Genomic DNA, 16,472 nt, shown 5'->3' on the forward strand with positions numbered 1-16,472 from the left:
CACCATCATAGCACGTAGGTCCAGTGTAAGAAGTCATATCGCATTCACATGCATAGGCATTCCATTGTTGTACACATATGCCACGATTTGCGCAAGCATTCTGACTGCACTTTGTCGGTCCTTCACATCCGGAAACAACCAAGGAACTTGGCACAACAGCATCGCTCGTCAGAGAGGGTGAAGTGTCGCCCAAGTCTAGCGAGGATAAACAACCCTCAAAGCCAGACCTCGAGGAAATTGCCGATGGCAATTTCGAGTACATGTCCTTGAACACTCCTCCGATATACAAAATACCAGACAATTCAAGATGCATATTGCTGCCGGGAAGTGTGACAATCTCAAATGTGTCATCAACGGTTAGGGTGTGGGTCTTGGGGCCTGGTCGTCTTATACTAACCGAATGCCATCGGTTGTCGTTCATATGAATTCTGGACTTGTCACGAATCGTTACCGGACCATCACCCAAATCGAAGGTGTAGTGAATGTGACCATTTACCAGTTCAATGGACACGAAATCATTACGCCTTCCACCGTTGTACAGAAGCAGGCCGTTCGGTTCGACCGTTTTGAATCTGAAATCTATTGAAATCGTGGCGTAGGCTTTTAACATTGGGAGGCCTACGTATGAATGCTTTGAACGAAACGTTGCCGCATGATATGGATTGCCGGGTGGTGAATTCACAAAGCGTGCTGTCAATTTGAATGTTGTTGTTGGCAGGGCGGATAGCTCCGGACCGAGATTGTTTACAATGTCAATGTATCTGCAAATTGAATTAGAAAAAAATATTGATGTGTAATAGGTATAATGATTTAATCACGATTTAAAAAATACAAATTTCAATACAAAAATACACAATATATAAAAATATGTTCAACTAGCGAACGTGCGGTTTCTGATGAATGTATTAAAGAGCTTTAAAAGGGCAAAGGAAACGTTGTTTTTTGTTTTTCTTTCCCAATAATAGTGATGTACTTTACTTATTATTATATTTATGTTCAACATACAATTGTTTTTCTGATTCTTGTCTAAAAAACTGTTGATAAGAGTCATAAAATCCCGTATAAGTCACGACAAAAAGAAAGTATAAAACTAACAATCTTCATTGAATTCAAACCAATCATTTGACATTAAAAGATTGCAATGGTTTTTGGCTCTAATCATTGCGATAGTTGAAATCTTTGAAGTAAAATTTGCTAAATTTTAAGTCCAAATCGTTCTAACAAATGAAATATTAAATCAATTTCAAAACACATAAGGATTGTAATCTTTTACCTTTATAGTGATAATTGACAACAGATTACTTTTCAATGATATTGGGCACACAAAATTTGTATTTTTATTCTTTTCCTTTTGTTACATTGAAAACAGTCAGTATTCTCTAAATCAATACGTGTCCTGTTTTATTTGGCTGAAAATTGAAGAACTTAAATATCAACTTCTCTCAACTGTAAGGCGGTTTAACTTCTTTTCAAGTACTTCAAGTATATTAAAAGGAAACCGTTTTTAATAAAAATATAAATCTGAACCAACGAATTAAAATATTGCATTTTTGGGGGTCAAACTGACTTCCATGTAGACATAGGGAAAGCTATATGCTTGTCTATAGTCTGGAAGGAAGAAGAGCTTACTTGCACCTCCTGGTGGTGACTCCTGGGAACAAGTTAGAGAAATCAGTGTAGTTTGGTGATGATTGATACTGTGCAGTTAACAATAATTGAAAAAGGCACGGCGGAGAACTGCACTGATGAAATTCTTAACTTGTTAGCGAACGCATGAAGCTAATAGTTATCTTCCTTCCTAAGATTAAATATCTTGAGATCGATGGTAACGAGGGACCGTCGTCCTGCCTCATGGGTTCGAGTTTGACTTACTGATAAAAATTATAAAAAAGCCATGAAAATCAGTAAATATACAAATCGACAATTGAGTCGGTATTTATATATGATAAAAAGTCTGGAGTGGAAGTAAAAATCATTTTATAAAAGAATGATGTAATTGTGTAAATCAATATTTGTATAGTCAAAACCAAGACCAAAGGTTATCAAGTCTTGGTAGCTTAGAAAGAGGAACTCACTCGAAACATTTCGCCAAAGAATAGAGGGTAAAACTTGTGAAATACTTTTAGCGAATTTCAAAAACTAAGCGTCAGAACAATGCCAAGGGCAGCAAGTTTAAAAGCTTGCCATCAAATAGGGCTCACCGCCAGGAGTTGATGTTGTGAGCAATTATCTTAAACTGTTCCATTTTTATATATGAATTTAAGGATTGAATGTAATTGATCTCCTAGTAAAGTGTCAATTGATGAATCAGCATAATAACGGTTTATTCACTTTGCGGTTTCAAAAGTATGGGACTGGAATTCAACATCTGTCAAACTAAGTTGCTAAACCATTTTTTTTTTAGTTAAAAGTTTAACATTTACAAGGATCGCTTAACTATCCCACAACGCATATAAATTGTTAAAAACTACTACAAAAAATGGTGACAGGCCCAGCCACATATCGTGTTTTATAAGGAGATTTTGGTTTACATAATCGTCTAACTACGCAAGCAATTTTCAAAATTTGTGAAGAAATTTGACGAGACCATTATGAGGACATCATCATCGTTTCGCTCGTAACACTGAAAATATCGCTGCATTAATTGAAAGTGTTGTCGACTAGAATATTTTGATTTCTCGTCCTTCTCAGGAATAAGGACTGACTTACGGCGCATATACATAACATAATGTGCATATAACCTTAAATGTAAACATTTCAAAGGCTTAGTGATAACTTTAGTGGTGATTCATGCCACACAACTCCAGCGAATATGTCTTAATTGCAAGAGGCATTTAATGACTGCGATCATGCGATTTGACACTGCGGGACTTTTTTGTGGGCTAAGTGACAACTTTATACTCTAACTCTTTAAATAAAAGCATTTCAAGATTTTGACAGTTTTCTAAATATGCCATATTTAAGTGCCATATTTAAGAGTAAAACCTATCATAATAGTTAAAAGGGTTTTTGTTGATTTCACGCAGAAATGTTACAAATTGTTTTGAAACTTAGCTTTTTTCCAAAAAAAATATTTTTTTTATTTTTGCCATTTATAATAATCCGAAAAACGCTAAAAAAATCAAAAACTCAAAAAATAAGAAAGAAACTGATATCAATAAATTTAATTTTTTTTGACTTAGTTTTTTTCGGACTGAATTTTAGGGAGTCTGTTATTACTATCGCTCTTACTCGTAGATAGGAGCTGATGCTTAATCTTAAAGGAGTCACCAAAACTTTAAAATTGTAGAGAGAAAAATGTTGGGTTCTTGAATTTAAGGAAATAAGTGCATTTAAGTACACAGTTTCTCCGAATATGAAATAAAAACAAAATAAGGTAAACAAATAAGCTGGGAAGAAACTTTTGTTTGGCAGACACAAATTACACGTTACCGAATCTCTTTTCACTTAAGTTCTCAAGAGATTCAAAGCTCTTCAATATAAATAGATATAAAACGTGCATTGTTTTTTTCCATTAGCCATTAGTTTAACAAAAGTGTCACTTTTGGTGTTTTTGGGGCATTTTTATTCTTGAAATTCGTGTTTAAATCTCAGTTCTAGAACATCTTTAGCAAATTCTCTTCAAAACGTAGATTTCTTTTATTTGTTACGACCTTAAAAGTTTAATTCAATAGAAAATCAATTTTGCAATTCCTGCAAAAAAAATCTCAGAAATTGAAATGCCATTAAAAAAAATAATGACATTTTCGATCATCAAAAATCGTCATCAATCTGAAAATTTGACCATCGACAAGAGCTGGCATTGAAAGGCAAGATTATTGAAATCTGATTAAGTTCTTGAGAAAATTTCAAAACAAAATAAGGGCTCTTTAAGGGATACCCTTCTGGAGCAATACCAAAATATGTTTTTCTTGTAAAAAGATGCTGAATTTAGAAAAAACATTAGAGAAAGTTTTAAAAAACCTATCGGTTCATTTCTGAAAAAAATCGAATTTTCGAATTTACTCCAAAAAATTTGTATGGGGATTTCTGTTATTTTAAGTATTAAAACATAAAAAAAACGCCTTAAGCTTAGTTTCATTTGGCACAGTGGTTTATGCTTCAGTGGCCAGGTCAGACAGACAGACGGATGGAATGGGAGACCCACTTTTTTTGACTTTTCTAGCATCGTAATGTCATGTTTGATTCGAAGTTTTTTACGGATGCAATACTTGCCATATATGTACATAGTTCCTATGTGTCGAAAGTAAAAATCACTTCAATGTTCACTATTTTGCATACAAAAAATAATTTGTACTTGAAGGCTAGTTTCAGGAATTTAAAGGGAACTTAATATAAAATTGAAGATCTCTTATTTAAGGCTTCTTCTGGAAAAATCTGAATTTTTTCTTGGAAACAAATTTTATGAAAATAATTTGAAGCATTACTCAAGTTACAAAAATTTTAGTTGTTTTTGACAACAAACCGCTTCTTGGTAAATGTCGTTAAATTACTAACAAATCTTTACTTACACAACATAACTGAATAAGCTTTATGGCTCCTATGACCCCCCTGGATCGTCCATTGGTCAAAATTTGATGAATTTTTGTTAAGTTTTTGGAGTAGGGCTGAATGTCAGATTCGTATTATGTTCTTGGTCCAGCCCTCAGTTAAAAGTGGTACTTTTAGCAACAAAGTTTTAGAAAGTAAAATACAAATTTTGCTTCCATATACAAAAAATAAATAATTCAAAATATAAAAGGGGTCATATCCATTGACTCAATACGGTTAGTTTTGAATTGAAGGTAATTCCTACAAAAATACCAACAAATTATCTTCCAAGGAGGGGTCATGACCCCTTCGACCCCCATCTGGATCCGCAATTGTTAAAGAGATGCCATTAGATCCACAAAAAGTCGTTGTTTGGTGCGCGCTTTGGTTAGGAGATGTGATTGGAACTTACTTCTTTAAAAACGACTGTCACTGTCAATTCAAAGCCTTATGCTCGTATTATAACCCACTTTTTTTTCCTGCTATTGATGAACACGATTTAGAGAATATGTGGTTTCAACAAGAAGGTGACACATGCCACACAACTTGAGCGAATATGTCTTAGTTGCAAGAGACATTTCCTGACTCCGATCATGCGATTTGACACTGCGGGACTTTTTTGTGGGGCTACGCGAAATACCATGTTTATGCAGATAAACCTTTAACTCTTGAGTACTTAAAAACTAACATTTGTCAAGTAATGAAACCGCTCAATGTGTGTCAAAAAGTGGTCGAATATTACCCTTAAAGAATCAGTGCTTCTTAAATTTCGCGTTGTGGACATTTAAATGATTTAGTATTTCACACATAATTTCAACGTTCAAACTTTTTAATAAGGAAGAAATATTATAAAAAAAATATTGTATATGTGTTTTATTAACGTTTACTTTTGAAACTGCAAAATGGATAACCCCTTCTCCTTGAATCTGCTTTAGAAAAGTGTATTTAAAAACCAAAATACAAAATTTATTTTAGTCCTTTGTTATAAGTCGTGTTTAAATATAAATCAACCTCTCAAAGTCGAATTTAAGTTAATTTTTTAATTAATTAAATTCTTAACCAAATTAAGTCCCTTTGCAATACAATCTCAAAATAATACATTTTAAGGTATAATTTAATAGTAAATTGGAGTAAATTATTATACTGAACATGCATTGTTTAAGAAAAGCTAACAACCATTTTGTTTATCCTTACCTATGACCATTGTAAACAAATCCCTGCATTTGTCCCACAAAGTTTGACACTGTCGATGTCATTTGAATTTCCTCTTCAGCATGGAAAAGTCCTCCCAGATGAATCGATCTTATTTCCATCGTACTGTGTCGTCCCAAAATGGTTTCGGCTGAGAATAAATACTACAATGATAAACCACTTCCACGCAAAAACATCCACACGTGAATGCACTAGATCTTCACTTAGTTGTGAATTACATATTTATACGAATATTTATATAGACTCAGGCAAGCAGTACCAGATTATATACTTTTTTTTTGTTAAATATAAGTAAACAACAAGTGAGATTTTTGTAATTTTAAGGATTTTTTTCTTCTAAATTTATTGATTTGTAAAAAAATTTAAAGAAAACAAATAAAATAAGAAAGAAATATATTTTTTTTATTATATATAAACGAAAGTTTTAAAAAATGTGCTCTGCAATATATTAAATGGAAATGGGGGAATAAGTGATTGTCTTATTGAAATATATTCGGTTTTTATTTTGTTTATATTTTTTAGTTCTTATTAAAAAAAAATAACTGCGCGATCTCAATAAAACAATTTTTTTAAAGGGGTAATACGATGTGTGTGAATAGTTTTGCTATTATCAAGAAATTAAATTAATTAAAATAAATGGAAATTGACATTAAATTTGAAGTCAAGTCAATGCCATTTGGTTAGTTATAGATCCAATAATTAAATTTTTAAGCCAAAAAAAAAGCTCATGCAAGAAGCAGCAAAAAAGAGAAACACAAAATAAATATATAAAAAAATATAATGAAAAATAAACAATAGATTGATATTTTTTTGACGACGATCGACGCGACGCACGGCAGGAGTAACAAAGTTTCATGGAAGCCTAAGAGTGGTTAACCTTTTAAAATGTTTTTATTTTAACATTTTACTTTATATAAGCAACTTAAAGCTTTTTGACACCGTTTCAAAGAAGGAAAATTATTTTCAAGAATACTCGTATTGATGAATTAGTCAGTTGTTCATTTTTCTTAACGTCTTAATTGAATAAGTAGTGTCAGTATATTTGTTTGAATAAAATTCGAACCAATTTGCATAAAATTTGGTATGAAGATATTTTGATACCAGAAAAAAGACAAAGGCTACTTTTTACCCCGGGAAAATTGCGCATTCCCATGGCTAAATTTTGCTGAGCCGATTGCTTTTACACCTAAACTACTGAACAGATTTTAGTTAAATTTGGTAAGGAGATAGTTTGAGAACATGAGTTATTTTTGCCTTCGGGAAAAAACTCATTCCCATGGGAAAAATTACTTTCCAGGGAATCTGATCGCTGATTATAGTTGGATTATATTTGGATACAATTGGTGCGAGAGGAACACGGAACACGGCACACACGTGATGGCTTAAGCCGTTGTCGGACGCATGCAAATTACAGATAAATCCTGCAAATATTTTATTTGTCGTGTAAATTTAATTGTTTCTTTAATACTTAATGATTTACTCTTCGACGTCTTTTAGACGCTGAGCGTCACGCAACTCAAAGAGCCGCTAAAACTGAAGTTGAAAGACAGGCACGAAGACTTTTAGATACTGAGCGAGCACAATTCAAACATACGTACAAAAAAGGGCAGCTCAGCTTTTTCCATACCACTATCCAAAAAAAGTATCTAATGCGGACGAGGTCGCGGGTAAAAGCTAGTATGATTATAAAAGTTTATTTTAAACATAAGAATGTTATAATAAAATTAAACATTCCAGAATTTTACCAAATAAACTTCAAAGTTCTGATGGTACGTTTTAGAAGGTTATATTGTAAACTATAAGCGGTAAAAATAATGTTTTAAATTCTAAGGTTGTGCAAGGAATTGGCAAATCCTCCAAGAATAATTCTTGCCATGAAAAGTGCTTTCTCAAATAAGCTGTTCGGAATAGTCTTTAAACTGTAGGTCCCATTCACCCCTGACAAACATCACTCACACACATGATTGGTTGAGAGTTGTAGGCCACTAGGCCCTAGCTTTCAACGGACTGTAGCGCCACCTATTTTTTTTATTCTTTAGTATATAAAAATACGTAATAAACGAAAATGAAATGAAAATGTTATTGATGTCTAAATCAACATTTTCTTTCTTAATCGCCACTAAAATTTAATTTTTTATTTTTATTCTATCAATTGAAATTCCGTTGAACCAATGAAAATGTTAATAATGTTTCATAAATTAACCATCGTTCAACGACAGTTTTTGTTAAACAAAATCTTTATAAATGATTTCGAGGGAAACTCTTATTAATATGACAACTTCTCTTTCATGAACTAATTAATATTTTATAATTATATAGATCTTTCATCACAAATAATTATCACGATTCCACCTAAGTGAAATGTTTCCTTTTTGCAAACCATTATAATCAAACTATTTTCCAACAAGAATCCTTTTATTTTTTACTTTCAAATACTGTTTTTACCTTTATCCAAAATCGGAAAAAAACATGTTAATGTCTTTCAAATTATTAGTACAGGAAAGAGTCAAATAAGCTACTGTAGCTCTCTTTTCTTGCAAAAAAGCTGTTGGTAATAAATGGGGCTTACAACTCAGAATATATAATATTGGCTATACACATCGGTAATCAGACCGATTTTAACGTACGGTGTTGCAGTATGGAGGACTGCTTTAGAGAAAGGAATAAACCAGGATAAATTAAATAAAGTCCAATGTTCAGCTAGCCTATGTATAAGCGGATCGCTTCGCACGATCCCATCTGTGGCACTCCGTAATTCTTAGGTACTTAGAATCAATTCCAAAGCACACAGACTACACCATCCCCTAACTGCAATTCGAAAGAAATTTCAAGATTCCTATACCTCCCAGATCTTTCTGGGAGGATAGGACATTCCTGGAAGATGGGTCAATCCATTTTTATACAGATGGTTCAAAAACAAAAGAAAGGGTAGGTGGAGGTGAAGACTCTGAACGACTGAAATTAAGTCTTTCATTCCGCTTTCCCAATCATTGAAACGTGTTCCAGGTGGAACTTTTGGTGATAAAAGAAGTCTTATCCTGGCTTAAAGAAAACGTGATATCAACATCTGATATCCGTATTTTCTCAGATAGTCAATCTGCTACCAAATCACTGGACTCTGTCTCTACACTCTCTCTAACAGTCCATAACTGTCGATCATCTATAATAAAGATGGCACAACAATTTTATATTCACCTTTGCTTGGTGCCGGGCCATAGAGACATTCCAGGTTACTATGTAAGATAGATGAACTCGCCAGGAACGGTACAGTGTAACCTGTCACTGTCTAATAGGAAAGCACGCTACTCGGCTAGGCGTATTCTCAAATGACTTGCAGGAGCTGTATGGATGAGGAAGAGGAGGAAACAGTTCGTCACCTTTTCTGTACATGCCCTGCTCTAGCTCAAAAACGCAAGAATTACCTAGGAGAATTCTTCTTTAACAAACTAAACTATCTAAATCATATCAGCATAATCAGCCTCTCACGTTTCGTAAGGGACTTAAACTGGTTCCATCGAACTTAGGAGGAAGCCTCAACATTCATGTGGTATCACAATGGGCCATTAAACTGGCCTAAGTGTTTTTGTTTCCATCTTGGACAGCCACCTCAACCTAACCTAACCTAACTTACTATTTATATTTCTCAGGAGAAAATGAACACATAAACGTTAAATCAATTGATAACCTTAAGAACAGTCTAAAGGACCTTATAATTTGATTAATATGTGCATATATTAATCTTCAAAAAGAAATTCATCCAATGTCTCGGATAGAAATAATCAAATGCTTATTAATAAAAAACGAATTATTTATAATGACAACACACTTCACATTAAAATTGAAAAAAAATATGTTATCTTAAAAGAACTTTTTTTTGCATTGCTAAGATAGTAGAGCTGTTTCTATTTATTAAAACTTAATTTTCTATGAAATTTTGAATATGCATTGATGTGAGCAAAATGTTTACTTTTAAAATCCCATATGTAGCCGATACATATTGAAATGTGTAAGGAAAATAAAAAAATGCGATAGATGATTTACTCCTATAATTTAGTGGCATTGGAAAATTGAATCCTTTTGGCTGCTCATTATTTGTTTATTGAGCTGTAAGCTTTAAATGTTAATAGTCTATCTGAAAAGGTCACTGAAGAGCTATTTTGACCCTAATAAGGTTTTGTGGTTTAAAATACATGCATACAATTTTTATGAGTTGATAGCTTTGCTATAAGTTGTTGACAACATAATTCATCAAGTGTACACAATAAAGTGATATTTTAATGCTCGTGTTGCTAAGTGTTTTTGAGACAGCCTTCAATACAATCATAGGTATTAAATTTGAGTTCAAGTTCAAATTTTTATAATTTATTTATATTTTTAAAAAGTATGTAGGTTTCAATTCAGTTGTACATATAAAATACAATTTAAAGATTTTTGATTGATTGAAATAAATGTCAATGTGTTACTTTGAATTACAATTCCTAATCAATTAACAGTAATTGTCAATTTATTTACAAAGGACTATCAAGTTTTGTGGATAAAACACTTTTGAATATTGATTTCAACCAGCTCCGTATAAAATTATAATGGACATTATATAAGTATGTATTGTATGTATACACATACATGTATAAACTAATATAAGTATGGGTTGAAATACAAATGTATATGCATTTTTTACATAAGTGTATAGAATACACATGTTCTTTGAAACGGTGAGCAATTTCAAATAAATTATAATTGAGATTTTTAGATTGGAATGGCGTATTTTCAACACCATGCGCATTGGTGAAAGATTTTTGTAATGTGAACATCAGTCGACGTTTTGCTTGGATGGCTGTCAAATCTAATATAATTTTCTATTTAAATACACTCTGTTAATAGTTCGACTTCACTCAGAAGCTTTCATACGATTCTGAAATACTAATTTTAAGGAAAAAGGTAATAAACATCATTTTATTTGAAACTTATCCTAAGTTAAAATAGGTAGACATAACCTTTTTAAATCTTATACTCAGTAAGGTTCAGGTACGTTGATGCAGATTATGTAATTTTTCCTAACTTAAAATGTTTTCTAATTTGCACATTGCCATTAAAGTTCAAAACTAAAAAAGTGATTTTTTTAACAAGAGATACAAGTTTTTTTTTTTATTTGAACAAGTCTAATATATAAAATTTTCCTGTCACAGTGTTATTTGTCATACTCCTCCGAAACGGCGGCGTAACCAATTTCAGTGAATTTTTTAAAATACATTTGTTAGGTCTGAGAATAGGTTTTTATCTATTTTTTATATGGCTAAGTGCTATAATTTAATTGCATCAGCATCTCAGTGATGCTATGTACAATGAAGCATTGATTGCTATTGAGGAGCTTTGCATTATCATTGCCAAATTACCACTCAGTCATTCCGGTATGCATTCACTAAATCGAAATGCATCTGATTTATAGTAGATACTGAATTAAATCGTGAACTACAATACAAAACTGTAGAAATGGCAGCGATTGTCGCGCACAATTTCCTACTAATGAATGAAGAACAAAGAACCATTTATGACCACATCATGCTTGCAGATTCGGCAGGACTAGGTGGATTTTTATACCTACTTTTTAAAAAATTGTTTGGTTGTTTGTTATTTTAATATTTTGTCACCGTTTACAGTGCTCTATACTTCTCCCATTTATATACCACATCCTGACACACTTACAATAAGTTTTGTATTTCTATCAAAATATTCTATAGAAATGATTTAGGTTACAGAACAACGTTTGTCGGGTCAGCTAGTATTTATATAGATTCGTTCATAATGATATTAAACATGTAAATAATTGACTTTTATATATTCAGTAGATACTATTTTTTATAAGAAAAACTTTTAATTCGATTTTAAAAAAATTTGTACTAGTTGCCTAAAACGTGTTATTTTTCTTTAAATATCTATTTTATTTCAGTTTTCTTTGAATTATTAAAAAATAACTTCTGCTGATTTGTTCATACCAAATTACTATGAAGCCACAATGTGCAATAAAAAATGTAACTGCAGTTAAAAGTGTAATTTTAATTTGTTCGTTAGGCATTTGGGGTCAAACAAATTTTGGACTGTAGTCAAAAAATATCCACTTGATTTTTTAAAAGGTCTTGATCATCTGTACAACAAAATGTATTCAAAGAGAATATATTTGCTTTACTTTGTGATGTGGCCGAAAAAAAAAGTATGCAAAACGTATTAAATGTAAGTACAAATATATATTTCTCAAAAAACCGTGGAGTTAGACTTTGAAAACTCAAAATTTGAATTTGATTACAATTATATCTTATGTTTAAAAACAATATGATATTGGCAAAGTGTCGTAGATTTTTTGTTGATTCCACTGTATACAAATATGACTACATTTCGTAAAAAATCAACCTAATTAAAAACATTCGAAACTTTTATGAGCAGCTATAGTTTATTTAAAAACAGTTGTTTTTATTCACTTTTGAGTACAAATAACATTGTAATTTCCAAAATAATCACAAATAAAAATAAATAAAATTCGAAAAAATTAATTAAAAAAAATTAAGTAAGTAGGAAGTTGTGCATCAAGATTCAAAAGCCATGCAGGTCTTTAATAGCACTTCGAAAGTCAGTCAAACTAATCAATTGTTATAGGCTCCTTGCAAACTATTTACATTCAAAAAAATAGTTTTTTCATTCACTTTAACAATAATTTCGCTAATTAGTTTCTTTTTTGTTTTCACTAAACAGACATAAAATGATATCAAATTTCCATTTAAATCAAACCACGCGTTCATTGAAAATCCATTCTATTTATCATCTAATTAAATCTCCAAGCAATTCAATCAATTTTTAAATTCCATTCACTTAATCACTAGCTTTAGGCAAATATTCTGAATGCATGCCTATAAGAAAACACACAATTAAAAAATAATAATAATAAACAAAACAATTCAAAAATGCGAACGAAAAATATTCGAAAAAAATCTACCAAATCAAATAAAAAGTTTTAAAAAATAAAAACGTTCATTTTTTGGTGCAATAAAACAGCGCCCTAACGCTCGTAACATTTTTTTTTTTCTTTCGAAGTATCATCATTCGTAAAAAAAATGTTGCAACTTTTGCGTGTCGATTTTTGTATTTTTTCGTTCTGTTTTTGAATATAAAAATTATGAATATTTTTGTTTGTTTTTGAATGCACGATTTTCAAATAGCACCCTGTACCGAATTTTTGTTATTGTTTATAATTTTGATGTTTTTGCCAAAGAATTTTCCAATAATTTCTCAATGTAATATTTCTTATTTGAAACTCGTTTAAATTTTTAAATATATAAATATGAATATTAATTTGTTTTCTAAAATAAAACAAAAATTCAACAGATACTTATGAAAACAAAATATTTTAAAGGGATTGTCAATAATTCTGGGGGGTTAATTTACATGTTTATAATGATTTTCTATGATTAAACAAAATGGTAGGTAAGTACAAATTTAACTTTTTTTAATATTTAACAAATACAGACTTTTTGTTGTAAGAATTGGTTAAACTTAAACGGCTTTTTACATACAAAGCATAAACTATTTAAACAAAAAATAAATCATTTTGTTTTAAAATAAAAGAAATAGAGAAAATAAATGTTAAGATTATTTCAACAAAATAACTTTGTGAGATCCAAACAATTATTGTAATGGAAACATGTATGCATTTAAGTTAATTCAGTAGCTTGTGCTTTTTAAGTGATTGCGAGGGTTTTTGATGGTTCAAAAATGTACACAAAGGTACACGTGTGCACCATTAACAGGAGTCGATCATAAAAAGGAGACTATTTTCTTTTTGATTCCCCCCAGGAACAGCCATACGATAAATATTTTGTTTCTAAAAAAACTAATTGTCACTTAAAAAACTTCAAAAGTATATACTGACAAATTTTAGTTTCTGTCGAGATTTTCGAGACTTTAAACTAGTTAAATAGTATTTTTATAGTTTTTGTATAAATATTTTGAAAAACTAAATTATCAATTTTGTGTATAACGTCAAAGTTCGTAAAGTCAATTAACATAATCGCTTTCAAGATATTATAGTTGTTCATCCTTAATATTATTTTTTTAAATTCGTTTGAAAAATGCGGGGGTCATTCCATAAAACAATTATCGTCAGACGAAAGAGTTTTGACTATAGTCTCAGTTTACATAAGACGATAACCGTCAAAATGATGTCGTCAAAAGGATGCGAAATGTTAAATAAGCAAATTTAAGTTAAATTCAATATTCTAATATTCAAGGCAAAGAAAAAGTTAAGAAATATCATAAATTACAAATAGTTATGTTTTTCAATGGACGGAATTGGGTTTATACCCATTGGCCAAGAAATGATGCTCATCCATAAGTTGCATATAAACTTGCAACTTATTTTGTGTTATTGACCTATGAATTTATATAATTTAATTTAATATCAGACCTTAATAGCTAAAATTTTGAAATTCTAACAATATCGTTGGCGGCGGCAAAAAATAAAAAAAACACAATAGTTGGTATATTTGGTAACAACACATTTCTGGCTTATTTTTACAATTTCCATAGAAAAAATAACAAGTTTCAGAAACTTGGTTTCATTTTTAAGGTATCGAACAAGCTATTGACATTTTAGTTACAGTATCAGAGTAGTGAACAATCTTGTATTGAAAAAGGTTGACGAGACAATATTTACAAAGCAAATTATTGACCATAACGATAGTAACGTTTTGACTATTATCGATTTGAAAAATACGGAATAACTATTCAGAGATCAGAAACATCATTCTTTTTAGCAGAAAATTATTTTGAAGGCTGTGTAATTAGTATTCTTTAAGTTTTCTCAGGTAAAACAAAATTTTACAGAAGCGGGGTCTGTGTAATTTAAAAAGAAATTATTAAGGCATATAAATAGCTTCTAGCAATAACATTACTTTATATTATATGTACATATATTCCTGAAAATATTTAACAATTTAAATGTTATTTTCGTAATGAAAATGTGGTGAATGTGAAAAATGAAGAAAAAAAGAAAGCGTCCAGCAGATTTTGTATTCTGTTAGATTAATTTTGTTCTCTTAAAGAAGACTTTTTCAATGATTATAGAAAATCGCAAGAGAGGTAAAGGTTTTCCTTCTACCAAAGTGGTTATAACGATACATTTTGTTGAAACTTTTTAGTCCTTCAAAACAAATTTAAACTCTAAATTAAGTCGTTATAACTAAAGGCACATACCAATTGAATCGTATTAAATGTTTAATACTTTCTGGTGGTATTTAACAAACCAAAGGTTTGATAAAATAATATATTTTAAGGCTCTCTACTTTTGGCTGACTCTAAAAAGATTTTTAAATCACATTTATTTATCTTACGATAACACATTTATTTATCTTACGGTAACATTTCAATTTGAAGATTAAATATCTTGAAAACCGAAGCTGAAGATCTGATGTTGATTGTAATTATAGTTTTGTGATTCAAAATCAGGTGCCCTACTATTTAACTTGATTCTACTTTTGATTCTATTCGAAACTCATTTCAAATTCAACTTTCAAATCGTACTACGTATGAAAATAGAATTGGATGCCGGTTATACCAACTTGTTTTCAAAAAAATGTTTACTTTCGAACGAGTATCGAGTTATTTGACAGTTTTAAAAACAAAAAAAGACAAAACAAAAATAAAATATCAAATTTTTGGGCAAGAATAATCAATACAAAAATAGATACCGTTGGAATTTGGTTGAATTTGCAAGGAAATGAAGAAGAAATATATTTATCGTTTTTTTTGGTGAACAACCAAATCTGTCTTTTCTCTAATGATTGGCAGAATTACATACGGCACATGAATAAAAAAGATTTTTCGTTACCAAAAAATATGCATTTAAAGATCTATTCATTGATTTTAAAATGGAGGCACTGTCCGTTGCATTTTTTCACCGTTTTCAAGAGTTTTTTTCTAACCTAAAATCTTTCCATTTTGTAGTAAGCATGTTCCTATTATTAAAAGTTTATTAAAGAACATCCTCTTTAATTGAGAAATATATCGTTTTTAACTTAAAATTACAAATCGTTGAGTTACATACAAAATCTCGTTGTAAGAGAAGCACAATTTTGTTGAAATAATTGGAACAAAATTAATAACTATTGTATAGTCTGCTTACATATAATTATTATTCAAACTAAAAAAGTAAATAGCCAAACCAAGATATAATAAATGGAAGTTATTTTAATAAGTAAGGAAAATATAAATCCAAGGGATGTTATCGCACAGAAAACACACGACATTTAGATATTTTTTTTTGAGAAAAAATATTATTTTTTTTTTGAAAAAAAAGTTACGTAATATACTCAATTTCCTACAATTCGATTATGTTAAAAATAATAGCAAATAATTTTGGTATATAGGATAAAAAATATTTCAATATGTTACAAAATTCCATAAGAAATTTGAAAATAATTTAAAAAATAAACCAAAAACCAAATCAAGAACTTAACATTTACAAAAAATCCAAATTCCCGTATACTGAATGGAATAACTTTATGATTATATAGTATGTAATAATTTTGTATAATTTTCTAAGAAACAAACCAAATGAAAAACTTAATAAAAATTTAAAAACCAAAAACATGTAAACAATATTGTACTTTTTTTGGAAACAATTTTTTACAAAAGTTGATTATATATAAATATATATAATATTGATTAACACACATATAGATGTT

The 16,472-nt window shown here is 30.3% G+C and overlaps 1 protein-coding gene across 6 annotated transcripts in view; it reads right to left on the reverse strand.

Moving 5' to 3' along the window:
• The window catches only part of LOC129943074 (neurexin-1), a 90,435-nt gene that overhangs the window by 14,333 nt on the left and 59,630 nt on the right, over positions 1-16,472 (reverse strand). For all 6 annotated transcript variants that reach the window (XM_056052290.1, XM_056052289.1, XM_056052288.1 and 3 more), the window contains exons 15-16: positions 5,725-5,872; positions 4-761 (exon numbers count right to left, since the gene is read on the reverse strand). In XM_056052290.1, the coding sequence (XP_055908265.1) occupies positions 4-761; positions 5,725-5,872 (906 nt within the window). The remainder of the gene's footprint in view (positions 1-3; positions 762-5,724; positions 5,873-16,472) is intronic.

This window comes from Eupeodes corollae, chromosome 1 (assembly GCF_945859685.1).
Source record: "Eupeodes corollae chromosome 1, idEupCoro1.1, whole genome shotgun sequence".
NCBI lineage: Eukaryota > Metazoa > Arthropoda > Insecta > Diptera > Syrphidae > Eupeodes > Eupeodes corollae.